The sequence below is a fragment of the Cyclopterus lumpus genome, chromosome 19 (assembly GCF_009769545.1).
Source record: "Cyclopterus lumpus isolate fCycLum1 chromosome 19, fCycLum1.pri, whole genome shotgun sequence".
Lineage (NCBI taxonomy): Eukaryota > Metazoa > Chordata > Actinopteri > Perciformes > Cyclopteridae > Cyclopterus > Cyclopterus lumpus.
Window position 1 is genome coordinate 5845471 of NC_046984.1, and position 27683 is coordinate 5873153.

Genomic DNA, 27683 nt, shown 5'->3' on the forward strand with positions numbered 1-27683 from the left:
ACAGTAGCAAAGAGATATTAACAGGGTAGTATCATTAGAGTGAGGTGTGCAGTGTATTCAAATAGGCTTAACTTTGCACGCAAGTACTTATAAATGCAGCTTTTAATTACCAAACCCCTGATGGTCTCATAGTTACAAATGAAAATAAATAAGTCAATAAATAAAGTCTTTTTAAACTTACACCAGGAAGCCGTGGTATTTCTCACAGTCGTTTGCTGTAACGTAAGAAACTTACTGAACTTTCCACCTAAAAATCATCAGTTCATCATCCTCAGCTTGACCCTCCTCATCGTATGTGGTCCTTCTTTTTCCCTTCATGGGCTTATTTGACTCTAATCCCGGTGTTCACGATTGCACATGCTTTGTACCATTTCAAATCAAGCTGCATCAGCAATCAAGTACGTCTACAGATAATCACTCCATCCTCCGCCCGTTCCCCCACAGGTCCTCTCGCTCTGCAGTTTTACTTCCCCAACCAAAAACCCTCTGGCCTGGTTTCTCAGTGGCAGGGCCACACTTCATCCAGCTGCTGGTCTCTACCACCAGAACCTAAGACCGTCATAGGAGATGGCTACAATAATACTGGATTTTCTACACTAGCCAAGTAGACAAAATAGAGTAGTGCTACAATACTAAGAAGGAAAATAATTCCTTATTTATAGAGCTTGTCACAGCTCTCAAGGCCGAAACGCATTAAGAGCCATTTGTGTCAGAGTTTCCATGCACTGTAAGTGCATTGATTGTTTCCGTTTGGCCGCCATGTACCAGCAGGCCTTTTGTGGTACCTCAAGCCACCTTAAAATGTTTCTGTTTTCTGAAGGCAGTGAGATGAAGACCGATCTGATCTGAGCAGCTGTCCCTTACACCAGCTAATTAACAAAGGAGACGAAAAATCTCTGAATCTCTGAACCTCTTGATTCTATGTGCTGCTGTGAGGCAACCGTCTCCATTAGTCTTTGTAAACACAACATAATATGACTAAATTGTGCATTTTCTCAATCGGATGTTTGTCACATGACTTTTGGCGGTGCTGCCATGTAATTTACATCTGTCGGTGGCTTATAGAAAGAGGGAAATTAAAAGCGGGAATGAAATTCAGAGCTCCATTGAGTTGGTCCCTTACTTAAACTCTCCTGTCTGGAGTGTGCAAATGGAGCGTCGATGTAGCAGATGAGTCAGATTTGCTCAAAACGTGATTCGGCCTCTCGAGCATTGGCTCATTGATGACATTGCTTCAACAACATCTCAGCGAAACTATATTCCTCGGGTCAAAGTAAAAAACGTACCCACAAGCCCTGAACCCTAACTTTCAAACCCTGTATTGAAACACGTTAACCGTCAAAGGAAAACATTCAAACAAATACATTCAAAGCTTGACTTTCGGACCAAAACCTCAAACAAAACACCAACATACTTCCATAATCCGGCCCCCGCAGGCCGAACTCCGCAGCACACCAAGCTCCGATCCTTCTTCCCAAAACCTTCTCCCAAACCTCCCATCCTGAAATACATAAAACCCCAAACTAAACCCAAATCCTCCTGGTCCTTCGCAGCCTTTGCAGCCTGGAGCGGTGGTCTAGGAGCTGATGATCTGACCTGACCAGGTCTCGTGCTTGGTGACTGGATTCAGGTGAGTGAGCACCACCTCGACAGCCTGGATCTTCTGGTTCTTGGGAGGGATGGGGCACACCTTGTACGTGACCTCGTCCCCTTCCATAGGCACGTACTCTCCATCAATGCTGTCCAGGAAACACACACACAGAATGAACTCATTCATGGGCAATGTTTTCTCATAGCATAGGGGGACAGATTATCAAAAATGATGCAGCAACTATATCCTATTATGGGTCCAGCTTCAGAAAACACTGGATGCAACATCTCCCATAATGCAACTTGATTACAGAGATCCTCCTTGTCTGGTAAAAGCCTGTTTCTTTCCTACCGTCAGATTATGTTTATGTCATTTTATGTTAAACACACTGCTCAATGAGTAAAGGGTTCAATTCTTATATTTAGACTAAGAACCTACACAGCAGGTGAACAAAACTAATTGACTCACTCAGAGATGTGGACGAAGATGTCCTCTCCTCCGTGGGAGGGGCGTATGAATCCATGACCCTGAGACCTGGAGAAGTTTTTACACAGCCCTTTAAATACCGGACCTGATTTGGCTCGCACTGTCCTGCAGAGGTAGAGAGACATAGATGGAATAAGATGGAGAGAGAGGAGCCTTTAGTTTTAAGCTTTTGTATCTCCTTAGTGGAACAGGGACATGACAATCTTTGGGTTCTGGTTGTGGGCATTTATTAACTATTACGCATACTATTAAAAGTGAATACAATTTAACACAATACTGAATTTAAAAAGTATATAATGGCTTGCATCTCTACTCACGCTGAGTATGTGCGGGTGCGCTTGGTGGGCAGTGGGCTGGGCAGCTTCCCGGGCTGCGGCGGTTTCCTCTCCCTCTCCCAAACCCGGCTGCCCTCCCTCAGGAAGGGGAAGGAGAGCTGCAGGGGGGTTCGGGGGGAGGTGAGAGGCAGTATGTGGTCTGCCGTCGAGGAGGCATCAGGGTCTGACATCTTGACTGGTTACAGGTTGGGATTGTATTTGTTTTCTTTTGTAGGTCGAAGAGGAAGGAGGGTTACACCTCCGGCATGGCAAGAGGGTGTCAGAGGGTGAGGAGCCGCTCAGAGAGGAGGACGTAGAGGTGGAGACACAATACCCTGCGATGAAGGTGCAAGGGAGGAAAGGAAAGAAGGATGTTATTAATCATCAGAGGTGACAAAAACAGCAGGTGTCATTTTTGTGGCCAGTCAAGTTGATGTGTTGCAGTTGAAGGGTGCTTGGCGCTTGTCTAATTCCTTAACTTAATATAAAAAACACGACCCTCTTTCCAAATACCTGCGGTAACTCAAAGAGATCCATACATTACTCTACCTGGAAACATAGAAAAAATCGAATCATTTAGTCATGAAAGCTTTCTGTAACTTGCCGACTCTCACACTGTCGGCCCCACTGAAGGTTTAGTGAATGCAAAAAGGGAAACCGGCCCCCTTCAGGTTTTTGGCCAACACACACAAGCAAAATCTCCAAATATGGTGACTTTGAACATTTCAGATAAACAGAAGGATTAAATCCTCCTACGTGAGTTCAGACAAATCTCTTACTTCAGAAGATAAATAGATCATTTAAAAAGCCCACATGTGCACTCTTAAGTGACAAATAATATATATGAAGGATATTGTGAGAAAGGACGACACAAGTATTGCCCAGTTCCGATAAGGTGACCCGTATATTGTATATTGTTGTTGATTCCCACCAGTGTAGAAGTGTTTCGGGGTGTTTCTATTCAACAAAAACAAGCCGTTCAACAGCTCGAAGCTGCCGTGAGAGAAATGAGACTGAAAGCGACTCGATTTCCGAGCGCCAGGCTGTGATCTTACCGGCTTTGAAAAGGTCCCAAGATGATGTGAATAAGAATCCTGCCCCGGAGGCCCTCGGCTCAGCTCGCCTCATCACACCGTATCATTTTAAAATCCCCTCTCGCACAAGACTGACACCCATTACAGGATTGCTCTCTGCTGTGTTCAAACAACAAGCTGCTCTCGGAAGAGACTCATTTCAGGTCGAATGAGCTCCATCACCGGGCCGTTACACAAACCCAATTATCATGTTGTAACTGTGGAGTTGTGATGTGTGACGCGTCATTTTTTGACGCTCACAACTGCAATGAAAGCCTCCGGGACACAGTTCTCCAGAGGTTACACTGAAACCTGCAATCCCGACGCGGGTGGATGTTATTGGGGTTATGTGCAGCCGCCTCCCCGTGAATAGTGTGAGTTAGTATCGGGGTCACATCTACAGGCTGAATGTTTGACAGAGACTGATGAATTTATCGTGTGTCGGACCGAATCCCACATTCAATATCACACTCACAGTCTAAATATAGCAGTGTGTCTGAGGTGGGAGCTGTCTTTCATGCCGGACAGCGGGCTTTAAAGCTTCCTGAGGCCCCTGATGCTTCCTGCATTGGGATGTGAACACACTTCATATCATCTGTGCCGGTCTTCACTTTCTCTCTGTGTTGTTTTCAGCACTGCTCCTTGTCATCATCTAACCCTCATCCGTGTCCTCATCAGTTTTTTGTATTGAAAATAGGATTGATAATAAATGGGTTTCATGTAACAGGTTACATTCATACATAGTCCTTATACTGCAGGTACCATTTCTAATTGTGAGGTAGCATTTATATATTCATCTATTCTCTGTTAATGTTCTGCAAAGCCATTTCAATATACAGTAACCGTACTTACTTATCATTAAGTATTAACTTTAATGAAACAACGTCTACTTGAAATAAACATATTTTCCCAATCAAACGGATCAAAACAGATGATTAGAGGAGGGCACACTGCACTTGAACGTAACATGGGGGAACTATTGAGTTTAGTTTGGCTTCAGGCACGTCTAAATAGTACGAGTGTTCAAAGGTCCCCAATCAGGACCGCAGGAGGGGCTTTATGCCCTCCAGTTTATAGAAGATGGTTCAGAGGAATGATTCTGCAAATGATGAGTAGGGTGTTTATCCTCCTGGTATCATGATGATGATAATAATGATGAACACACACTCACACACACACACACACACACACACACACACCTGTCATGGTGGTGGCACAGGGGAAAGGGTCTTACATCATGACGGATTGATGACAAGACATAAATATGTAGCCTGAATAATTCAGCACCCTGACTGGTTGGGCTCCTATTTCATTGGCCCCTTTTACGAGGGCCTCGCGTAGGCCGGCAAATGGACTTATTTACTGGTCTGCAGTGATTCTGTGTCGGATGAGTTTTTTAAAACATTTAATCGTGAGGGTGGGAGAAAGAAGAGAGAGAAAAAAGAGGTCAGACCGGACTGGGGGAACGGAAGAGAGCGAGAGGAGCTTTGAAAAGACAGACAAAAGGCCAACAGCAGCTCCCTGTGAAACCAGGGCACTGTGGCTGTCTGTACTCCTCTCTGCATCAGCATGGGAGTCACGTCAACACACACACACACACACACACACACACACACACACACACACACACACACACAGCCCCTGTCCTTAAACTTTATATTAGCCCTATTGCTTGCTTTATGGTATAATTAGTTTTGAAAGTGAGGCTGGCAGATGCTAAATAATTCACTCCAAAATAAAAGCCCTTCCGGCGGTTGTTTCCAGAACATTCATTGTGGCAGCTTGAGACAACAAGGAGATGCTCAACTGATGCCAAAAGAAAGGTGACGCCAAAATGCGCCTCGACATAAACATATCTGCTATAACGCATATGAAGGTTCATCTGAGATCACCACCCCGGGGTTTGATCACCATGCTGCCGTGAACCGACACCGTCTGCCCGACCCGCAGAATAAAAGGCTCGGACGTGAGCCACGCTGCCGCTCACACAGGACCCCGATGGGCCGGGCGATCACTTACCTTAAAGGCGGCGATCAGCTGTGAGCCGGACGACGTGCGGCCCCGCGGTGCTTTTTGGAGGGGGTTCCAGCTCAGTTACGTTGTTACATCCGGAGAAAAGCTGCGAGCATCATGTGCAGAACAAGTCCGAGGATCTTGGTATGGATGCAGCGCGCACGGGCGGGATGAGAGAGCAGCAAATGAAAAGGAGGCAGTGGAGATGGGGCGGGGGTTACTACGCTGTACACAACAGCTTCACACTACAGGCTACTCTTTGTTCTCCTGGTGGATGGGAACGTTTCCTAATGTCTTCTTAAGCGCACCAGTGAGATGCAAATCAATGTTGCATGGACTTTATTGGATTTACTTATTGTGTGCTGCATGCTCAATGTCTCTTTTATTAGTTGGAATGCTTCAGCAGTCCAACTATTGTTCTTCACTTCTTTATTAAACTTCTTCCACTATTTCTTTCGTACGTATTTTGGACCTTAACTAGGCCTTCGTATTTTCAGCTATAGAAGCTGTTCAAATATTAAGAAATGCAGCTTCTTCAGGAATCGATGGCTAAGACCTTTCATATTTCTAATTCTTCAAATTGTGTTATTATAAATCTTTTTATGGTTATTATTTTGAAAAGGATCCTATGGAGAAAGTCTTCAACTTAAAAAACATGTCAAATCTTCATACTTTCAGCTAAAGACATCATTTAAATTTTAAAATGTTGACAGAACCAGAGTGGATCATTTTTTTCTTATTATTTTGCCTTCAGTCCCACAGTTTTCACTCCACACTATTTGAGGATCGAAACCTATAATGTGCTTGTCTTTTACACATCTGCTTCTCTGAGCCTGAGAGCGACTTGAACTCCAACCAACTGCTCCATTGGACTTCATGTTAAATCTGTCCATAATTTTCTCTCATTTATTACATTATTAATGTAATTACATTAATACATAAGTATAGAACAATAATTGAATAAATGGAACAATAAGTAGAACAATAAATGGATAAATGGAACTATAATTGAATAAAATGAACAATTGAATACATTGAAAAATAACTTTAAAAATTCAACCATAATTGAATAAATGGAACAAAATAAGAACAATAATTGAGTAAATGGAACTAAAAGTCGAACGATAATTGAATAAATGGAACAATTAGTTAATAAATGGAACAATTTGTAGAACAATAATTGAATAAACTGAACAACAAATAGAACAATAAATTAAAGAATGAAACAATAATTGGATGAATTGAACAATATTTTAATAATTTGAACAATAACTGAATAAATGGAACAATAAGTTGAACAATAATTGAACTTGAATAATTTAATAATTTGACATTTAAAGTATTTGCACTTTACTCTTAACATCCTAATGATGGATTTAAAGTCTTATGTCGTGCATGTGATGGATTATCATTGAGCAAAACACTCATCATACCTGATAATGTGGTCCAGCATTCAACGTCTGCTCTCAACAGGTTCATCTGACTGTGTGTATGTGCTTCATACAGATGTTGTGACAGAGATAATCCGTAGATTGGATATTTTAGAGACATAGAGCAACGTTGAAATCCTGCTGAAATCTTTCATTTCAAAAAACGACATTTCAGTCAGTGAAGACAGGTCACCTCCCCTTGTTTCCCTCATTATGGTCTGTATTCGGAGAAGCTGGTTTCTTCAGGACGTCGTAGCAGACCTCCACCACCAGAGGGCGCTGCAGTACAAGTACATGTCGGGGAGAGGAGTTGAAGCAAAATCATAACAGAAGAGGATGGAGAGCAGATGCATACCGACCATGATGAAGGATTTCAGTGGAATAACCCTTTAATGACCTACTAACATTCATATCTGCAGACCGGATGGCTCGTTGTGAAACTGGAGACTCTTTTTAATGACCTGCTTCACTTTCTAATGAATCAACTTTATGACTATTTTTATGTCAGGAAGGGTTTTTTCTTTAAACAACCGATGTCTATAAACTAATGTGTATAGAACTAATTATAATTAATAACTAATTAATATTAAACTAATGCATTGTATATTTGCCAAGCCATGGTGCGTCACTCACAATGGAGGTATGACAACATTCTTACATGGTCCCGTTGGACCAGGACAACGAAGAGAGGGGCTCTTCAGACTGGCTTCCTATCCACTTCGACTCGCACCAGTTGATGAATGCAAGTCAAACTACTTCAAAGATAAAGCTTAAAAAGAGCAAAAACTCTCATTTTCTCTATACCAGATTTTATAAATCAGAAGCTGTCAAATGCAAACTCCCTCCTCTGTAGGGGCAAGACCGACCTTAATGATTTAATGTTCCTTTTTTCTCCAGACACATTAACCGATTCATATTCTTACATTTATAGACATGATAAACACTTGATTCAAAACACTAATCCACAAGGAACATTAAGCATCACTAGATTTGAGTTGTAATGCGTTTTTCATTTGTTCAGGATTATCTGAGCCACATTGTGCATTACTTAATATGAATGAAGGGATCAGTTCTCCCCATAACTGTATATCTCTACAAATAACCATAGACAGACTGATCACGTCACTGGAACAAAACGTAAATAAATCAGATCTGTGATTGTTTTTATTTTTGAAACCGATTGGCATTTCTGTTTTACAGAAAAACATAATCTTGTAGAAAGAGAACACTTGTACATGAATGGACATGTAACTAAACACGTCACATAGTCGGTTAGAGGAAGATAGTGGTTTAAGCCTTCATCTGAATAACCTCTCGATGCATTTAGTCAGCACGGACTGGGAAGGGAAATAAAACAGTCATAAATACAAAGCACATCTGGTAATGATCACCATGATGAGGTTTCGGTTAGTTACATCCACAGAGTACCAAAGCCGATCTGGGGTTCTCATGAGCTGCCACGTTACTGATCATTTACATTACAGTCTAATGTCAGTTTGACATTTTTCCAGTAACAGACTGTTACTTCCATTTTCTTCAATACAGTTGGATTTCTGTTGAGGTAAAAGTGACATGGTACACTACAAAAAAAAAAAAGGCGACTGAAACCCCACGACGGACAAGGACACTGGTGCATGTTGAACCTGTGCTTGAATGAGAAGGAAGTCTATGGTAAAAGCACGCAGGAAACCACATTATGTTTGACCTTGTAAAGAGGTTCAGGACTGGTCGGGAGGGCAGTTTAAGGAGGTGATGGGCTCAAGAAGAGGGGTGTTAACTGTATTCTCACACAGCATTCAAGCATAGTATTACTGTATATCAGGAAGCGTCAACCTTTTGTAACATTCACATCATGTTTTTGAATCGGCTGAAAGAATATAGATACAAAACCGACCCCTAAATCCTCTCATTAGATGTACAGTAATCGATCTGTGGTGTTCACGTTACACTACGTTAGTTTATTTACTGTTATGTTGGGTCCACTTGCACTCATACTGGCCGATGCGACTTACTACAGTTCCAATAATGCAGAAAAAAACAAAGCGCTGCTTTCAAAACTGTAAACCAGATAACATGATGTCGCTGCTGTGCCTCGTAGACACAACAGTAACTCATCATGGCCACTGGGGGGCAAACAGGTTGACCACAAGTAAATGAGTAAATACACTAATGCATGTTTCCTTTGAATGCAGGTTGAATGAAGAAAAATACAGCTGATTATTGCATATGGCGTGTGCAACACAATCCTTAAGCCAGTGTGTGACCAGCTGGCTGAGCTCCAGAGTGAAGTGGCTTCCACGCTCCACAGACCAGTTTGAACAGCTGCAAAAACAACAGAGGCACCTCAGCTGGCGTGGCTGTATGTCAAAGCTCGCCGTGTTCAATGTTTGTTTACAGACTCCGGCTTCTAGCGTTTGACTTAACCTTAAGTCTTAGCGAAGACCAGCACCTACCGTTGCACCGTCAGCATTAGGCTGCACTCAAACAGTTGAATGTTGAGCAGTTCAGTCTGAGTTATAGAGTCACATTTCTTCAGTCCAAACTGTGCACTAATGCAGAGGATGGAACAGACATTAACAGCATCTTACATTCTTCTTCCACACAATCCTGAATGCCCCGTTTCCCCCCTGGAAATCCTCCTCCTCCACATGTCCTTTCCTCGTTCCACCACCTCACTGCATCTCCTTCATCCTGTTGAGGGCGGAGCCGGCCTGGAACCATTCGATCTGCGTCTCATTAAAGCTGTGGATCAGCTCCAAGGTGTCCTCGCTGCCGTCGCTGTGCTTCACGGCGGCGGAAAGAGGCTAGAGAGAACGAGAGGTTCTCATTACAGACGCCATACGCGAACAGCTGGAGAAAAGTTACCGCGAGCAGGCCCCCTTACCTTTCCTGGAGCGAAGGCTTTGAGTCCTCTGATGGAGATCTTGTCATCGGGACAGATCTTGTCGTAGTCTGATGGGTTGCTAAAGGTCAGTGGCAGCACACCCTGCTTCTTCAAGTTCGTTTCTGAGGATGGGAGGGAGACATGTTTGTTAATTAATTAATGACTGGACAAGTGTAAGATATCACACAGTCCTAACTTCAGATAAAAAAGTATTACTTTACATAAATACAGGAAAAAATAAAATGACTGACCATTGTCCGAATAGGCCATCTAAGACTTCCCTTCACACATTGAATCGTAAGAGAGTAACCCCGCCTCTAGCAGGTGTTGTGCAGTACCATGAATTCTGGCGAAGCTCTTGACAATGATGGCTCTTCCTCCCAGGTGCCTGGGCTCCAGGGCGGCATGCTCTCTGCTGGAGCCCTCACCGTAGTTGTCATCTCCGACCACAACCCAGGACACACCGTTGGCCTACAACCAACAGGAATAAAAAGGTATCAAGCCTGGCTTAATCCTTGGTGCAAAGGGTTAACGGGAGTCCCGCTGTAGGTTGATGTTCAGTGTTCACAGCGTGGTTCACCAGCACCCCTCAACACGTATGATCAGGCTGCATCTGGATTTAATTTTATTCCCCACAGCAACCGTGTTTGCAGTCTTTCATTTACTTTGTGAACTGTTGGTTCTAACATATTATATTTATAATGACGAGGATTAGTAAACGGCAAAGAGCAGCAAATCCTCAAATTCCCTCATGGTTTGAGTTTGTTTTCCCCCTTTATTTGTCTTTAACGCGGCTAATCACAGCCACTGGGAGTTACCACTACACAAGGTAAACATTTCATGTCTAATGGTCCATTTCACAATAACAATGGAGCATTGCATGTAAACACAATGCTATCAAAGTTTTTAAAAAAGTATCATTAGCCAGTATTTTGCGGGTGTTTAAATTATTGTCCAAATCTCTCAACATCATTTCCAGGTGCTTGACTTGTTTTTAAAGCATGAATAAATAGAAGGAAAAAGGGAAGAGATTAACGGAGGCCCACTCCAAGTCTGTGAATCCAAATTTAAAACCAATACAATGCTAACAAACCAGGAAACCGAGGAATGTATTGGTGTGCTGCCAAAGAGCAGCTTTGGCCCAATGATCCAGTACCTGTACCCTTTACCCTCTGGAGTCCTCACCTTGTAGTGACGGGCCACATCGGGGACTCCTCCGTACTCCCCTGTCAGGTAGTTTTTGAGCTTGTTGATGGCATCATTCTCGCTGTTGACTGCACCGATCAGCATGTTGTTGGAGATGTTATCCAGGTGACCGCGGAACTTCAGCCAAGGTCCAGCAGCGCTGATGTGGTCGGTGGTGCATTTGCCCTTCACCTGTGGAGACAGAAAAGGGAAAGTAAAGAAAACACATTTCCATTGTCAACACAGCTGCAGTGAGAAGGTTTAAAGACTAACTGCTACAGGTGTGGGTGCCACTACAAAAGACTTGACCTTGATGAGGACCTTCATGTCCTCGAGATCACTGCCGCTCCATTTGTCAAAGGGCTCGAGCAGCTGTAGCCGGTTGCTCTCGGGGCTGACGTCCACCCTGATGCTGGTGCCGTCAGGGGGCGGGTGCTGGTACGTGTCCTGGCCTGGGTCAAAGTCCATGGCAGGCAGTTCATCCCCATACGGTGGGTCCAGCTTGAACTTCTCACCGTTGGCGGCTGTAAGGTAATCCGTCTCTGGGTTGAAGTTTAACGTGCCGGCGATTGCAAGGGCAGTGACAATCTGAGGGAGAAGAGGGGATGGGAAAGAATGTAGCATCAAAATGCAAATTGCGTGTACATTAACTAGCCAAGTGTGGATTTAGCGAGCATTTACCTCGGGGGAGGTAACAAAGGCGTGTGTTGCAGGGTTAGCATCGTTCCTGGCAGTGAAGTTTCTGTTAAAGGACGTGACGATTGTGTTCTTCTCTCCCTTTTTCACATCTTGCCTGAATGCAACACACATAAAACAAATTACCTCAAAGAAAACACAAGTGGGATTGAACTCTGGATACTAAGTCCTGTTACAAACGCTTACCTGTCCCACTGTCCAATGCATGGTCCGCATGCGTTGGCCAGGACCACCCCTCCTACATCACCAAGGATCTTTGACTACAGGAAGACAGACACATTTTAACTCTCCTCATGTCATCCGGGAATATATCATCAGTTTAGGGGAGGTGTCACTCCCTGCTTTCTTTGTGCTCAAACACTCACGTATCCATCCCTCTCAATGGTGGCACGAATCTGCTCGGAGCCAGGGGTGACTGTGAACTGAGCTTTGCACGTCAGGCCGTTATCCAAAGCCTGCTTGGCCACAGAGGCAGCGCGGCCCATGTCCTCGTAGCTGGAGTTGGTACAGCTGCCGATCAGTCCTAACAAGGGGGAAAGAGCCAGATTAGATGTCAGAGAGCATCTCGCTGAAAACGTGTTCATGCCCATTCTGACATGCAGCGAGGTTTACAGCAGGAGTAAGACCAAAGCTGCGCCGCCTGTCCACCCCTGGTCAATTCTTACCAACTTTAACCTCCAGCGGCCAGCCGTTCTTCTCAGCAACAGCACCTATTTCAGACACTGGGTGAGCGAGGTCCGGGGTGAAGGGCCCGTTAATGTGAGGCTTCAGCTAGAAAAAAGAAGAACACAACATTGACGTTACTCATGTCATTCTCACATAAACCTCTATGTAATTGAAGCCGTCAAGTCTCATTTTGCAGCAATTTACGTCAGTTGTAATGGTGCAATGTGTATTTGGAGATGGAGAAGAACATTCTGATATATCACACCTCTAACTTTACAGAACTAAGTGAAAGATCTCCGTCCAAGTGTTCATACCATTTTCATTTATTCTAACAAGAGTGAAATAATAATAATAATAATAATAATAATAATAATAATAATACAGTCTGGGCTATAAAAATACTTTAGCAAACCTGAAACCTGTCACTCTACATGCATTTCCTGATGCTCTACACTTTGAAGTGCCAACGAAGGCTCAAATAAAAAGTGCATACCTCGTCCAGATTGATCTCGATGAGCTGGTCATACTTGCAGCCTTCATCGGGTACCAACAAGTCTGAGAATTCATCAGCCAGGGCAGCGATCTCTGGGAAGAAACAAGAGTGTTGAGACACTAACAAGACACAAAGCTTTCATTTATGCCAGGCAGGTTTTCCATAAAGATATAAGCATTGACCTACTCACTGTTTAGAATGCCAGTACAGATTATTGCATCCTTCTTTCATTTGTTTATGGCATTTAATTTAATTATCGGCACAAATCTAATGCAAACATTGATAACTTTGTTCTTTTTCTAAGATTAATTCTTCCGGATTAATTGTGTGCAGTTTTGCTGGCGTAGGACAGCTGGAACAAATAGTTTCATGGCGGGATATGAGAAATGATAGTGATCCTGGCCCGGATGCAAATACAGGATATTACCTACTTTATCGGAACAAAACCCTTTTGTGTTCATCGTTTATGGTTTATATAATTGTTTTGTCTTTAATTAATATTGTATGACCAAAAGCTTAAACATACGTCCACGTCCTGTCTTCTCCAGGTACGTCTTCATACGGTGGTTGTAGGGAAACACTGAGGTCGTGGCTCCAATCTCTGCTCCCATGTTGCAAATGGTGGCCATACCTGCACACATTAGTATTACATTTGACACAAACAGCTGTGAGGAAAAAGAAATATCAGCTTGGGGGGGGGGGGGAAGCTTATTTTTTTTCTTTTCTTTTTTAACTGACCAGTGCAGGAAATGGAGTCAACTCCGGGTCCGTGGTATTCTACGATGGCTCCAGTGCCGCCCTTCACCGTCAGGATGCCAGCCACCTTCAAGATGACATCCTTAGGAGACGTCCAGCCTGAGAGGGAACCGGTCAACTTCACACCGATCACCTTTAAGGAAGAGAATGGTGAATTAATTGTGGCAAGAAAGTTTGGCGGTAGAAAGAAACACAACTACGGTTGAGATAGAAAATACAGGAAAAGTGTGACGGTAAGCTTAAGTCAAAAGACGACAGTCCACCGAATGTGTGCAAGATATCGTATTCCTCCAACCTCGGGGCACTTGAGCTCCCAGGCGATTCCTGCCATGACATCTACAGCGTCCGCTCCTCCAACGCCAATGCAGATGGACCCAAGCCCACCGCCGTTTGGTGTGTGGGAATCTGTGCCAATAAGCATCACTCCGGGGTAGGCGTAATTCTCTAGAATTATCTGTTTTTGAGCAAAATCTGAACGTTAGCGAGCTAAATTTACAGTAGCTTGTCATTGCCAGGCCATGCATCCAAACTACAGCTGTGATACCTGATGGATGATTCCAGAGCCTGGTTTCCAGAAGCCAACTCCATATTTGGCCCCAGCACTGGAAAGGAAGTTGTAGACCTCATGGTTGACCTCCTAGGATGAGAACCATGACGAAAATGCACGTCAACAAGTGATTCCTTTCGAGTCATTAGTATAATTACGGTAAACAAATAAGATCACTCACCTTTGCTCTGGCTAGATCCTTCACCCCTCCGGTCTTGGCCTCGATCAAATGGTCACAGTGAATAGTGGAGGGCACGGCCACCTTCGGCAGGCCGCTGCTGATGAACTGGAGCATCGCCATCTGGGCTGTGGCGTCCTGCATGGCCACGCGGTCGGGACGCAGTCGCAGGTAAGTGCGACCGCGGTCGATCTCCTGCTTGTGGGGGTCATCGAGGTGGCCGTACACGATCTTCTCCGACAAGGTGAGCGGCCGGTTGAGTCTGGACAGAAAAATTAACCATTTTATTTGTAGTCCTGCAACATTAGATGAAGATTCAGCAAGGAACAGGTCAGACGATGACAATACAGCTACAACATTAAAATAAATTAAAGAAGAAAACAAGTGAAAAGGTCAGGCTGACCGGCGAGAGTTGGTATATGATGGAAAACTGTGATAAAAGTGTTTGGGAGAAATAGTGCTGTGAGACACAGCAAACAGAGTAGATTAGGAGAACGCTGACCTTTTTCGCACAATGTCAATATTGGACTGGAGCCTCTCATAGTTGACGAAGGAACTGGGCTCAAAGCGGCTCATGGACACGTGGGCTTGGGCTCTGTAGGCTGCCGATACATGCAGGCGCCGTGCACCATGACCCAGAGCCAGCTGGAGACGACAAGGACCAAAACATACAAGAAATCAGAGCTGCAGACAAAAACAGACGCACCGCTGTAACTTCTGCACCGTTTCCCCACTTACAGCGAAAACACTTCAGTATACATTTCATTTTCTTCTTTTGAAAGCCAATTGAGCAGAACGAAAAAAATGTGTGCCTAGAAATCACACTGATATGGAAAACATGACTTTTGAATGCAAGGTTGTTGTCCAGTCCACTCTCCAGTGTCAGATATCAGGGTGATACCAGGTGAACGTGATGTCGTAAACAAAAATAGTGCAAAGATAATGATTCATTGACAGTGACAGATGGTGGTGACCTCACAACCTTTTAAACTACAGTCTCGCAGGTCCTTGAAGGACATAGGCCACTGGGCATTAAAAACAGTAAAATGATCATTTATGGTGGCAGCAGTGGATGTCTATTGACAGTGTAAGACTGATTTACTGTAAGAGTTACAGCCTGCAGGAAGAAACTGTTCTTAAATAACCTTAAACATCTTATGTAATAAAGTTATCAAAGAAGACACACAAGAGAACAAACTGTCATACAACTGAAGGTCTTTAATGATCAGACAGACAATGTGTGTTAAAGATTAGCTGTCAATTAGTAAAAGGAACTGAAGTGAGCAGCTGACTTTTGGTATCAAGTTTCTAGTTGCAAAGAGTTGCTGTCAATCAATTAAGGAGGCCAATTCCATAGTTAATAGTTCAATTGAAATTCTAATTGAGGCTTCAGACATCAATAATAATCAAACGTAAGATGGCCAATATATTACTTATTAGTGACGTATACTAAATGAGGTTATTTTTACGAGTTGAAAAGCACAGAATGTATTACCATTAACGTAACATGTTTCTTCAACCCTTAACAATGCCAGCAGAAAGTGACATCTATTCATGTCATGAACTGAAGAAAGAAAATTACAAGACTACACTGGATTTTCCATTTGACCAAGCCTACATGTACACTGTTGTAAATGTCGGTATCAGAACAAGGTGTTCTGGTTATCTGCGGTTTGAATAAACCTGAATTAGAGCTCACTTTGGGTTTAGATATTAAGAGTTTAGACACCTGGGGGTCTGTTATTATTATTATTATTATTAGGTCAGATGAAAATATCTTGAAAGCACACTGTTGTTATTGGACACATTAGAGAAAACCACCCTGTTCTCTTTAAAATAGGCTGACTTAACTAGTTTCTTTTGAAGCGATAGCGTTTTAAAAAGTGCAAGACTGTGGGTAACACAAATAAATGTTGCTGCTCCACTGTGAGCTCTCACCTTGTGGTTAACCTTGCTGTTAAACCCCAACCTGCCCTTCTAACCTCCCCTTTCAGAAATAACCTAGCTATGTTTATTTAAGGACTGACACAATCTGCCATGAGTGTGTGGTAAACGGAGACATTAGCCGTGTGTTTTAAACCGGTGACACATTAGTTAGTAGTCTCCCACTGGATGCGTCCAGTGCAGTCAGGACACGATGACCTGACCAATGAGCTGTGACCGTTAAACAGCTTTATTATCCTCAGCAACCGCTCTGAGAACTTTAAAATGTCGGTTTGACACTACAATAAACGTATTGAACGCAACACAGTGAATGACATCCTTTACTGTTTTTTTTTTAAATATGGTAGAATTAGCAAATGTTCGTCTCTTACCTGGAGCCGGGCGACAGTGAGACAGTAGGTTGCCATTTTGTTCACTGACAAAGATGTGTCAGACGGTGGTGACGTCACAACCTTTTAAACCGCGGTCTCGCAGGTCCTTGAAGGACAAATATTTACGATAGTTTTACTTTGATCTAGATTGTTAAATACATTTAATCTCAACTGAGATTTATCCATCACCATTTTATGTTTTTCTTTACATTTGACAAAAAAATATATGTACATCAAATTAAAAGTCACCCTTGCAAGCGTTACTATATTATTGACCTTTATAACGCTGAAAGGACACTTTTGAATAACTTTTTATTTGTAAAAAAAAATCTTCACAGCCACAGTTTTTATGATCATCAATTATTATAATGTATTTTTATATTCAAACACAAAACTATGAATATAGGGCATATGGAGCAAGACCAGAGAATCGATATCGTTTCCTTTTTTCTTCCTGTTGGAGACGCCAGGTGGCGGTAACGCGACTCCTCGTCCAACGTTTACAGGTCAAAGGTCACTACTCAACCCATTCTGCAGCGTTCTCCTTACGTTAGCCGACAATGGCTAAACATCACCCAGATTTGATCTTTTGCAGGAAACAAGCCGGTGTTGGTATGTCTAACACTATTTAAGTTCACGCGTTTGTTATTGTTATTATTATTTCTCGTCAGCCGGGTGTCTGTCTTTTACTTTTTGCGCGAGCTCACGTTAGCTGCCATGCTAACGGTGAGAGCATGGATTCATTGAACGAATGTTAGCCATGGTGTTAGCTTAGAAACGTCCACACGGTTATGTCGCCAGCGTGAATAACGTTACAGTTTCACGGGAAGTGACTTCGGTGTATTTAATAATGGGTTTTACTCTCACTATGAGGAAGGTATAGGCTATTAACTAATGTATAAAAGCGATATGAATCAACTGCTAGCCAGCCTGACGGTACTCACTGGGGCTCTGACTGCTTTTGTTTTTGTTCCTCAGCTATCGGGAGACTTTGCGAGAAATGTAAGTGTTTCCTTCTGTGATTAATACCACAAATTGAGCGTGATGTGTTTTCCTTTGAGCTCATAATTATTAAAGTCGGCTGTCTTTATTATTTTTTTCCTCTTCTGCATCTGTAACAGTTACGTTAGTCCTGGACAATTAATGACATATTAGTCATACTAATCTTGTGTATTAATATATTTCCACTGTTATTAAACCTTTGCATTCATACAAGCATCGGATTACATGGCACGGTTTAGAGTCATGCAACAGTGTGCACACAGTATCACAGTGTTATTACTGTTACCTGTTTGCCAGTGAAGCAAGTTGTTCAAAGATATATCCTTATGTTGTCTATAGTTTCAACAATGACTTGTTTTATTAGATACATTTAAAAAGAATCAATCGGTAATGAAAAAGTATGTGGCTACTGTAAATTGACAAACACAATGTGACATTATTGTCGAGTAAAGATTTAGCTCACAGCACAACTTTTTTAGCAAACTAATTTATCCCCAACATTGTTTCAAAGTTAATTTAGTTGCCATGATACACCCTATTTTCTCAATAACTTCTCATCGGTCTTGTCCCCGTCCTCTCAGGTGATGGAAAATGTGTCATCTGTGATTCCTACGTGAGGCCGTGCACTCTGGTGCGCATCTGTGACGAGTGTAACTACGGCTCCTATCAGGGACGCTGTGTCATCTGCGGAGGGCCAGGAGTGTCTGATGCTTACTACTGTAAAGAGTGCACCATCCAGGAGAAAGACGTGAGTGGCCTGAGGCCCACTTCCCTGTATTATCCGTCACTGAAAAGAGACTGTATAAGGATTCAACCAGTTTGTCTCTGAATAGTTTGTCTGGCTTCTATGAGATTGAAAATGACAGGCTCTTTGTTTCCTTTCACAGCGAGATGGCTGTCCTAAGATTGTGAATTTGGGCAGCTCTAAAACGGATCTTTTTTATGAAAGGAAGAAGTATGGCTTCAAGAAGAGGTGAAGACACCACGGTCCGATTCTTGTTTTAGTTGTTCAGCTTTTGCAGATTTTCTTTAAAACCTAAAGAAACATTTTTTTGACTTGTCAATAAAGCTCTGTTTTGTATTTCTCTCTTGTTCCTGTTTTGAATGTTGAAATACTCAATAAGCATATTCATGGAAAAGGCTTGTAACTGATTTGATTTTTATGTTGAAAAACCTACAATAAGACTTTTGGCACAGATGTGGAATAAAAATAGGAAACCAAATATAAGATTAGAGATAGGTCGCTAGAATAAATAGGATAGTATCAATTTCTTCAGGGATGCTGAGTGAGCTTGTTTCTGTTTAAGTACTGAGGAGCTTTATCCAGCTGCTTTTTACAGTCTCCAACTCCCACCAGATGGCAATGTTTCAAAGTGACACGGGTGAAAATATGGGTACAGAATACAATTGCTGTGGACCTATCAAACTAAATTATATGCAATCAGAAAGTGGTCAATATTAATTTGTATATTGTCTCCGCTAATTCCAGCCTAGACTCGAGCAAAGCACAGTACCCCTTCAGTTTATATTGGACATGAGCTATAATTTATTTACATCAGACTTGGGTCTTTTTTTTAATATGAATTGCTCACTGCGAGAACCTAAAGAAACATCTCCGTAAGAAAAGAACTAACACTTCCAGACTCTCAACCAAGCTTTATTTATACATACTGTATTACAAGACAAAGTAGCTGTACTTAAAATGCCATAAAATGTCTTCAAAACAAAGACAGGAAGGTTACACCTCCCTTAATTTTGTTATTAGATCGGCCTGTTCCCGATAGAAGGCAGATGCAATCTTTATTGAAGCAGAAAGCATTACAACATTTATTAATGTAGAAATTGCACTTGTGGAGAAAGTGACTTTTTAAATATTGATGCAGGAAGTCAAATTATTGTAAAAATTAATGTGACTGTCCTGACTAAGTTTTACTCCACAAGATTGCCTTTAGTCTGTTAAATTTAACACAAAAACATGTACTATAATATAAAGATGCCTTTACTGCTGGTAGTAATGTAAAAAAGAAAGACCATCATATTTTATTTATGGTTGAAAAGTATAGTAACCAAAGAACAAAATGGCTATGAGTGTAAAAACTTGTGCGTCACAATTTGAACTAAGGATGTTATTCCGTTAGATAATATGCCCCCCTGTAAACCCACAATACAGTATTACTGAGGCCTCCGGGTTCGTAAAAAATAAATCTGCTGGCAACAGACACTGCCAGCGTTCACACCTCAGACAGAAAAGAAAAAGCAGTTCACACCAACATAAGAAAAGTTGGGTGATAAAAGCCAATAAATGTGTCCAACACAAACTAAAAACTGTTGATACAATCTAAATGCACATTCACCCCAAATAAAACGTTTTTGAGAACCTAGTTTTGAGATCATTTCAAGCAACCCATTGCAAACAATAGGAAAGCATGAGCTGGATTAATTTAATCTGCAGACAACAAACACGCTTCAAACCGAGGTGCACTGTGATGTTTTTACACTGAACGAGTCAAACATTTCCACGCCAGTCGCCGTTAATAAAGACAGCTCGCATTAAACACATCATCAATGCACATGTCCGCTCATTGGAGACAGAGGAATTTACTTGAAATATATCCCAAACTTTGTTTTTAAATGTCCAACAATAATGAAATCGTGGGGGGAAAAAAAAAGTCTAGGAAGTATAATCTTAGGCTACAACTATTTACAGTACATGCATCAGTGGATTGTACACACACACGTATGAAAGGTTACTGACGTGAATGGAGACGAGTCAGCGCTGACAACCTGCCCCCGGGGGCGAAGCAGGCGTCCTACTCTGACAAAAACGGCACAAGAGCGACAGCGAGCGCAGTGCGTGTCTCTTGAGATCCGGTAATGAGCGAAGAGAAAAGTGAACATGGCTGCACTCTTGTTTCTTTTTTTTTTGCAACGCAACTGTAATTACCTGAAGAAGCTTACATTATTGGAAATGTTGCAGTTAAAAAGTGTTTTGTGGGCAAAGAAAAGCCCAGCTCTTCACATAACCTGCCATATTATATACATTTGAAAATAAAACGGTCAGGCAGGTGTGGAACGAATTGGAAACAACCTTCAAATCCCCGTTTCTAGAATACTATTCTAGTCTAAACTATTAAAATGTCTACCCAAGTATCATCTATCATTCACGAAATTAAAAAGCCACAGTTTTTCCAAAATAAACATCACAAATGATCTCTTTTGGCCAAAGGCATACAAAACATGATAAAAGTCCACTTCAAAGTTGTGTACTGAAGAAGCACTTGAATATCTCTCACACTCCTCATTCACATGGATAGTAAATCCAATTCTCAAAAAAACAAAAACTCCAGAAATGAAAAATAGATATCAGGTCTTCACATGCTAATTGCATCTCCATGGCAACGGCAGTCAAATTCCTCCTCTTCGTCATCTGACCGATTCTAGTGTTTGCACGCATCAACTTTGTTGCGTTGATTGATTTTTTTAAATCCAAGAATAAATAAATCAACTGCTTTCTACTGGTCTTCTTCCAGCACCGCACTTGAAAGAGAACAAGGATGACAAGGGGGGGGGGGGACGTTAAACAGCGGCAACATTATTCACACAGTCACATGGTTCGGTCCCTGATAGATAACTTCTGATGCGTGTCGTCTGTCTGACTCCTTTCTAAAAACTAATGCTGACCCAGCTCTGGTCAACAGGAGGGTCTTCTTTTTGAGTTTGACTGCCAACTCAGAGTTAACCCATGTGACTGTGCTGCTCTCAAAAAGGTATCGCCTGTCTTCCTTTTCACCTGTGGCCAACTCCACCCGAACAAAACAGTGACACACCGTCATGTCAGCACTACAAAGGATCTGCCATCTGCTTTATGAGTGCCCAAATAAGGTTTCGAACCAGACCAGTGAAAATAAATAAAAAAAGAGGCTGATACCGTCTTTTAAGATGTACATTAAGAATGTGTGCATTTGCTTTCCATGTTCCCTTACAGTGGTCCATATCTGGCCTCGTAGCGACCCGCTGTGTTCTTGTAGCGGCCGCACTCCTTCCGCAGCTCGCCCACTTCTGTCCGCAGCGCCGCGTTCTCGCGCTCCAGGAAAGCTGCTCGGACAGTGATCTGGTTCTCCTTTAACCTGCGGGCATCACGGGACCGTTTGGCAGCCACGTTGTTCTTCTTCCTTCGGTTCCAGTACCGGTCATCCTGTAGAGTGTAGGGAGAAGATAGAAGCAGCAGGTTGGACCGAGTTAAAGAAACACAACACCAGACCCTACGATGCCTTCTGAGCTCAGTGACCAGGATGACCTGGTTCGACAGCTTTGTGTATCCGATTGTCAACACGTCGACCCAAATGTGCCAAGTGCGTAATATGACCTGCAGCCAGGCTCTTCTGTCTGTCTGTCTGTGTGTGTGTGTGTGTGTGTGTGTGTGTGTGTGAAACCTGTGGTCTCGGGCAGACTCGGGTAGATGGAAAACATCAACTTAGAATATGTCTGACATGGCCATTGCTGCGGTGTCTATTGCTTTCATACCAGTTGTGCATTTAGAAACCAGAGGAGGAAATTTGAAGCCAATAAAACGGTTACATTCCATTTCTTTAAATAAACATTTTTTTAACGAAATCCAATTTGCAAGATGTTTTTCAGCACGTCTTAAAAACATAAATCACTGTGCAGGGACAAACGTTACAGCATTAAGCAGAGACAGTGGGTACCTGTAGCCCTACAATTCATCTTTAAAATATAAATGAAGGTAAGAACATGTGTTCAAACATGTGGTGGGATATTGCTAAGAGTTTCGGGGGGAAAGAAAAAAAGTGTCACACACAAATATTTAATCCTTCAACTGTGCATGTGTTGAATGAGACCTCCAAGCGCACTCCAGAAAGTAGTATAAACACAAGCCCTGCACATCTGTGGTGTCCCCCGCGGTAAAGGGAGTATATATTTATTTATGAACCTTTAGAAGTAAGCTTGGTTGTTCTAGCTCACGGTCATAATTTAATTAATATAAACTGAATTCTGATCAAAACTAACCAATCTATTAGTGTTTTCCATAAATCGAGCTATGCACAAACAGTGAAACAAACTGCGGCCCCCTCCCCAGCATACCTTCCGCTCCTCGGGCACAAGCACTTTCTTGGCCTTCTTGATCATCGGTTGTGGCTTGAGCTCATCTTCAGAGAACTTGTGCTTGCGAGGATTAAACAGCTCGCCTCCAGGCACACTGGACAGGACCAGGTCAGTGGGATCTGGCTCATAGTTGATATCGATCTCAATCTCATCGGGGTCAATGGGCTCGGGGGTCGCCCGGTCACTTTCAGTGGTCACCTCTGAGCAGACAGAAGAGGAGCACAAGAACTGAAATATTGGACGGCTGCTAATTAAAATAAAAAGGGCAGGTACAGTGTCAGCACCATGAAAGCATGCATTTATTTGAAGGAAAAAAACAAAACATTTATTTCCTCCATAACAGACAAACATTCCAACATGAACCGACTGCTAATAGTCTTTTAGTGAACTGTGCTATTTTTGCTATGCAAATCCCTCCATTGCCGCTGCATATCAAGTAATCCTGATATCTGGTTTTATGCCTTGTGAAACACACAATTTGCATCCCTCTAGTCTCTGATCCACCCACCTCCACCACTCACCTGCAGTAACGTCGCAGATGATATCCGAGTCACTCCTGGTGATGATCACCACTTCGCCCTCACACTTGTCCAATTCCTGAATGGGTAGGAGGCCCAGTGGGGACACGCTGGCTGTCTTGGCAACCGTCACCTGTGCCTCTAGTTTCTCCGTCTTCATGGAGTCTCCTTCTGGGCTGCTCTTTAGAGAGTCCACATCGGGCAAGGTGGGGATGCCATTCTCCGTGAGGAACTCCTCAAGGTCCATGTACTCCAGGTGGAAGTTTTCACCATCATAAGGAATGGTTTTCTCCCAGATAGCAGGGGTCAGGGCAGCGGACGGACACACATCGCTACCTCCTCCGCTGAGGTCAACATTACCTCCCAGATACAGCTTTTCCTTGTCGGTGTCTGAAACACAGGGAAGATGCACATTTCGATAAAAGAAAGTCACAGAAATTGGTTAACTTGTTTGTCAAGACCTAGAAGGCCGTTGTGTCTATTTTTCATGGAAGACAACCGGTCAACCCTTGTTTGTTTTTCATCTCCAAAGAAACGCAATACAAAGCGGTCCCTCGGGCACCAAAACTCAACCAACAAACTGTTGTTATAACATGTAGGGACTAGTGGGAACTTTCCACAACTGCTACGGGTGGATAATGGAATTCTCTACGGCAATCTAGTACAAAACAAGCCAACTTTGCGACAAGACAACTTTTTTCTAAGCTTCATCAGTCGGCCTGAATACCGGAGTTGCGTTGTTGATCACATTCAGAGTCAGAGTTCTTATTATTTAATCTAAAACCTTTAATTTGACCAAAAAGTCCTCTGTGTCCTCCTAACAGCTCAGCCCTCATGGAGACCCATGTACAGTGTACAACAATCGAAAGCCCCAGAAAAAGAAAATTGAGGAAATAGGGAAATGTTTCTGCTCAACACAGCTGGGACTCTTCGCCCATTAACGTTGCGCGCGTGTGCGACAAGCGTTGACATGTCAGGCACTTCCCTTGATACATTAACAAACAAAAACAAAAACAAAAAAATTAAAAAATGTTTTAAAAAGTATTGCAACTGGGAAGGGGCTACGTGATATACCCGGACACGGGGACATTCAGGGAGGCCGAAAAGCCTCGCTAGTGAGGAGAGCCCGACGTCAGGCCGACCGGTCCACACAGAACCGACCCGTCAAAGCAGAAGCCTCGCGGCCAGATGAACAATGACAGCGGCGACCCCTGCTTAGTGCCCCCATGTCCGTCTCCGTGTCTTCGCTCTCTGGTCGGCGGAGCTCGTGTTTCTACGTGAGCTCCTTCGGCACTCACCGTCGTCGCTGTCCAGAAGGTTCGGCGGGGGCATTTCCAGGATCTTCTTCAGCACCACGGGGAACGAGCTCGGGGCCCCCGCGGCCGTTTCCAGTGTGAGGATCGCCTCGCCGGACATATTGCTCCCGGGTTTGTTATCCGCGAAATAACTGGCGAAAAAAAACAAACTGTCCTATTGCCCGCCGTCTCGGCAGCTCTCGGTTCGGCCTCTTCCTTCGGAAACTGAGGTCGTTTGGAGTTGGGAACAAACCGCACCTGCTGCACAAACACGTCCACCCAGCCTGGTGTTGATAGGCGGGCCGGGCCCTCGTGGTATGAATATTAGGAGAATTAAAAAAAAAAGGGGGGCGGGAGTATAGCGAGGAACCAATAGCGGTTATTATTTTGCAATTGGCCGAGATCCGATTGGTTGACAGTTATATATCGACGTTACACAGAATAAATTAACACAAAAACGTGCCACGAACAAAAAACCACGAGGTCGTAGGGTTCGCTGAAGAGTTACTAAAGTGTCTCCGCAGTGCCATCACAGTCTTCAGAAATACGCACGTATATTTAACTCGTGTTCTCCCTGTCATCATGCTACCTCGTTCACAAAAAACATCGCCCAGGGAGCTCTGCAACTTATGTCCATGTGTTGCTGCCACATATGTTGTCCCCCCCCCTCCCCTCCCGTGCAGTCACGTGCAGCTGCTGCCCTCACATATCTGCAGGCTGTGTCCAATAGAGCGGCGCTCTGTTTATGTCACTCACGTGCAGACAGGAAGTGCGGCGCAGCAGTAGCCCTACATACGCCTCACCTTGAGGTTTAAGTTGCAGCCCTTGTGGGTGCATTGCTGCAGAGGAGCAGGCAATCTCAAGGGCAAAGATTAGAACAGAAAGTGCAGAACTTCCATTTTTTCTTTTATCAAGGGAAATATTTTTAAAACAGGATGTACTGTACTTGGTTTTCAATGCGTTTCTTTGTCACTGAATGGATGGTTCGGTCCATTTCCACGGATACATCTCTATCATTGGCTGCAAAAGGCAGCTCGGCACACCATCGTGCCCATAGGGTTTTAGTGGTGGTGGGAGGGGTGTTTTTCTGTCCAATGTCACTTGTTTGTATCTCACAGATTCTAAGTCTTCAAGGTCAGTTTCTACAGCACATGAGCGAAGTGAATGTTTCTACATCACTAGTGAAGCACCACGTTGCCTCATTTAAAACCTCTGGCAATACACAAACACAAGAAGGCTATTTCTATTTGTCACATAAATTACAAACGTGAAATTTGAGCTCTGCATTTAACCAATTCTAAGCATGAGAAGCAGTAGCAATGGGCTGTGGTAAAGTCCAACTTGTGGCTGCAGTGTCTCGCTCCAGGACTACAGAAATAAGCATGCATTATATGTAAAAATACCCTGACTTGACCCTAACAACCTGCCATTAAACCTGATATCACAGGCTACTGGCTTCTTTTATTTTGCCAGAAATCTCCTTAGTTTGAGGCAACAAACATACTTGGTTATATGTGTGGGTTCAAAATATCCCTTTCTGGGAGAAAGCCCTAAAGAGGCAAACTTGTGATCATTAGGTGTGATAATGACATTCAAGGTATAGTCCATGTGTGGCTAGACACAGCCACCGAACACTCCCCAATGCCGTCTCGCAAAGTTAATAAAAAGTGAATACATTTTTCTGAAAACAAGCACTATTGTCAGCATTACTGATCAATTCGCACAAAAGGACTATGACGCCATGAATTGAGAGACATGTCACCAAGATCCCCAAGTTCTCATTACTGTGTGTGGCGTTGATGAGTTAAGTCATTGTTTATTATCACACAATTTAAATGCACAGAGTATAGAGCATAACGCAATGTGATGCACACAGGTCATATGTTGAGTTCTTCTCCTCGGGTGCTCCAACACCACAATCTAAAAATAAAGAACACTACAATCTAAAAAACACCACAATCTAAAAATAAAGAAGCCTACATAGCAAATTCTTAACAGCAGCACACTTCCCAATAATGGCATTACTGGACTCTAATCTAATCGAACTAAACATGATCAGAGAAGGCAAACAGGGCCATCTAGTGATTTAATCATGAATCGACAAAGCCCACCAACCCCGTTACGCACACGCACATAAATGCAAGCAACATCAAACAGATCCACTGTCATCTCATTTCATCAACACATTCCAGAAATTTGCCAAGAAACGTGTGTTTTTAGTACTGACTTTTGTATCCCATTATGCATTTCAGATTAATAATAGAGATACTTATTGGCTGACTTTCTCAGTTATTTAGATATTTAGGGGACAATCTAAAAAAATAAACCTAAAATGGTGGCGCAAGTAAGACACTGTTCATCACTTACATCAGCCATAAATACTGTTTATATATATATATATATATATATATATATATATATATATATATATACATATTCATATTAGGTTAAGGTCAATAAAGACAATATTTTAAATAGGCTATATAACAAGATGTTGATCGCCATGCAGAATAACACACTAAACACTGAAACTGTATATATGCACTACTTTCAGTCGGAGCTGTGAGGCACCGTTTCTGTCGTCTTGTTTATTTATTTTATGAATCCCTGTCAGTTTCTGGACGGGAACTAAAGCCAAGACGCTTGCAGCCCATCAGCTGACACTTCCCAGCCAGCTCAGCTACGGGGATTACGCAACAAGCACGCAGTTTGCCGTCATTTCACCCTCGCTGCATGAAACTTGAAAAGACAATTGAAACAAAACACACCTGCGTGTTTGATTTGACAACCACTTACCATTATCGTCAAAGTTCGGGAGAGTAAACGGAAACTCAAAAAGAGCCCTGAACATCTCCGGGATCTCTGTAGTGTCCGAAGTCATGCTGGCTGTTTCTCTAAATGAGGTTGAACCGATATGTCACAGCTGGTCAGCCGCTCACAAAGAAGCTACAATCAAGTGCAACGAGGTCGACTGAGGCTGACACGGGCCTACCAGCTCCCATGAAATGGTGGAACTACTAAAACCTTACCAGGTCATACATTATGAACTCAGAATTTAAGTTACTTAACGCAGTCCGCCCACTCGGCTCCCCCGCAGCCAATCAGCAGCATGCATTC

The 27683-nt window shown here is 43.0% G+C and overlaps 4 protein-coding genes across 7 annotated transcripts; 1 reads left to right on the top strand and 3 right to left on the bottom strand.

The window, feature by feature from the left end:
* Positions 1-1015: 1015 nt before the first annotated feature.
* On the bottom strand, positions 1016-2582 carry csdc2a (cold shock domain containing C2, RNA binding a). Its single transcript, XM_034559004.1, has 3 exons — positions 2395-2582; positions 2060-2182; positions 1016-1739 (listed from the first exon to the last, which is right to left on the bottom strand). Exons 1-3 carry the CDS (start codon positions 2580-2582, stop codon positions 1577-1579), a joined length of 474 nt encoding a protein of 157 aa, XP_034414895.1. The 3' UTR covers positions 1016-1576.
* A 5471-nt stretch (positions 2583-8053) lies between these two features.
* Positions 8054-16697, bottom strand: aco2 (aconitase 2, mitochondrial). Of its 2 annotated transcripts, none has more exons than XM_034558986.1 (17): positions 16628-16697; positions 14815-14957; positions 14316-14574; positions 14132-14224; positions 13883-14041; positions 13570-13720; positions 13358-13462; positions 12832-12923; positions 12338-12443; positions 12038-12195; positions 11859-11932; positions 11658-11769; positions 11286-11564; positions 10977-11168; positions 10130-10262; positions 9792-9913; positions 8054-9711 (listed from the first exon to the last, which is right to left on the bottom strand). In XM_034558986.1, the coding sequence occupies exons 1-17, from the start codon at positions 16661-16663 to the stop codon at positions 9580-9582; spliced, it is 2346 nt and encodes a 781-aa protein (XP_034414877.1). In that variant the 5' UTR covers positions 16664-16697; the 3' UTR covers positions 8054-9579. The 2 variants fall into 2 exon arrangements, with proteins under 2 accessions (XP_034414877.1, XP_034414878.1); XM_034558987.1 differs by having other exon boundaries at positions 9084-9711; positions 14815-14996; positions 16628-16667.
* Positions 16698-17112: 415 nt separating this feature from the next.
* On the top strand, positions 17113-18714 carry phf5a (PHD finger protein 5A). The gene is made up of 4 exons (XM_034558863.1): positions 17113-17239; positions 17606-17629; positions 18211-18377; positions 18517-18714. The coding sequence occupies exons 1-4, from the start codon at positions 17188-17190 to the stop codon at positions 18604-18606; spliced, it is 333 nt and encodes a 110-aa protein (XP_034414754.1). The 5' UTR covers positions 17113-17187; the 3' UTR covers positions 18607-18714.
* A 556-nt stretch (positions 18715-19270) lies between these two features.
* tefa (TEF transcription factor, PAR bZIP family member a) lies at positions 19271-27669 on the bottom strand. Of its 3 annotated transcripts, none has more exons than XM_034558382.1 (5): positions 27363-27639; positions 23275-23661; positions 22733-22953; positions 21613-21824; positions 19271-21166 (listed from the first exon to the last, which is right to left on the bottom strand). In XM_034558382.1, the coding sequence occupies exons 1-5, from the start codon at positions 27445-27447 to the stop codon at positions 21142-21144; spliced, it is 930 nt and encodes a 309-aa protein (XP_034414273.1). In that variant the 5' UTR covers positions 27448-27639; the 3' UTR covers positions 19271-21141. The 3 variants fall into 3 exon arrangements, with proteins under 3 accessions (XP_034414273.1, XP_034414272.1, XP_034414274.1); XM_034558381.1 differs by lacking the exon at positions 27363-27639 and adding an exon at positions 24570-25139; XM_034558383.1 differs by having other exon boundaries at positions 19271-21824; positions 27363-27669.
* Positions 27670-27683: the final 14 nt, after the last annotated feature.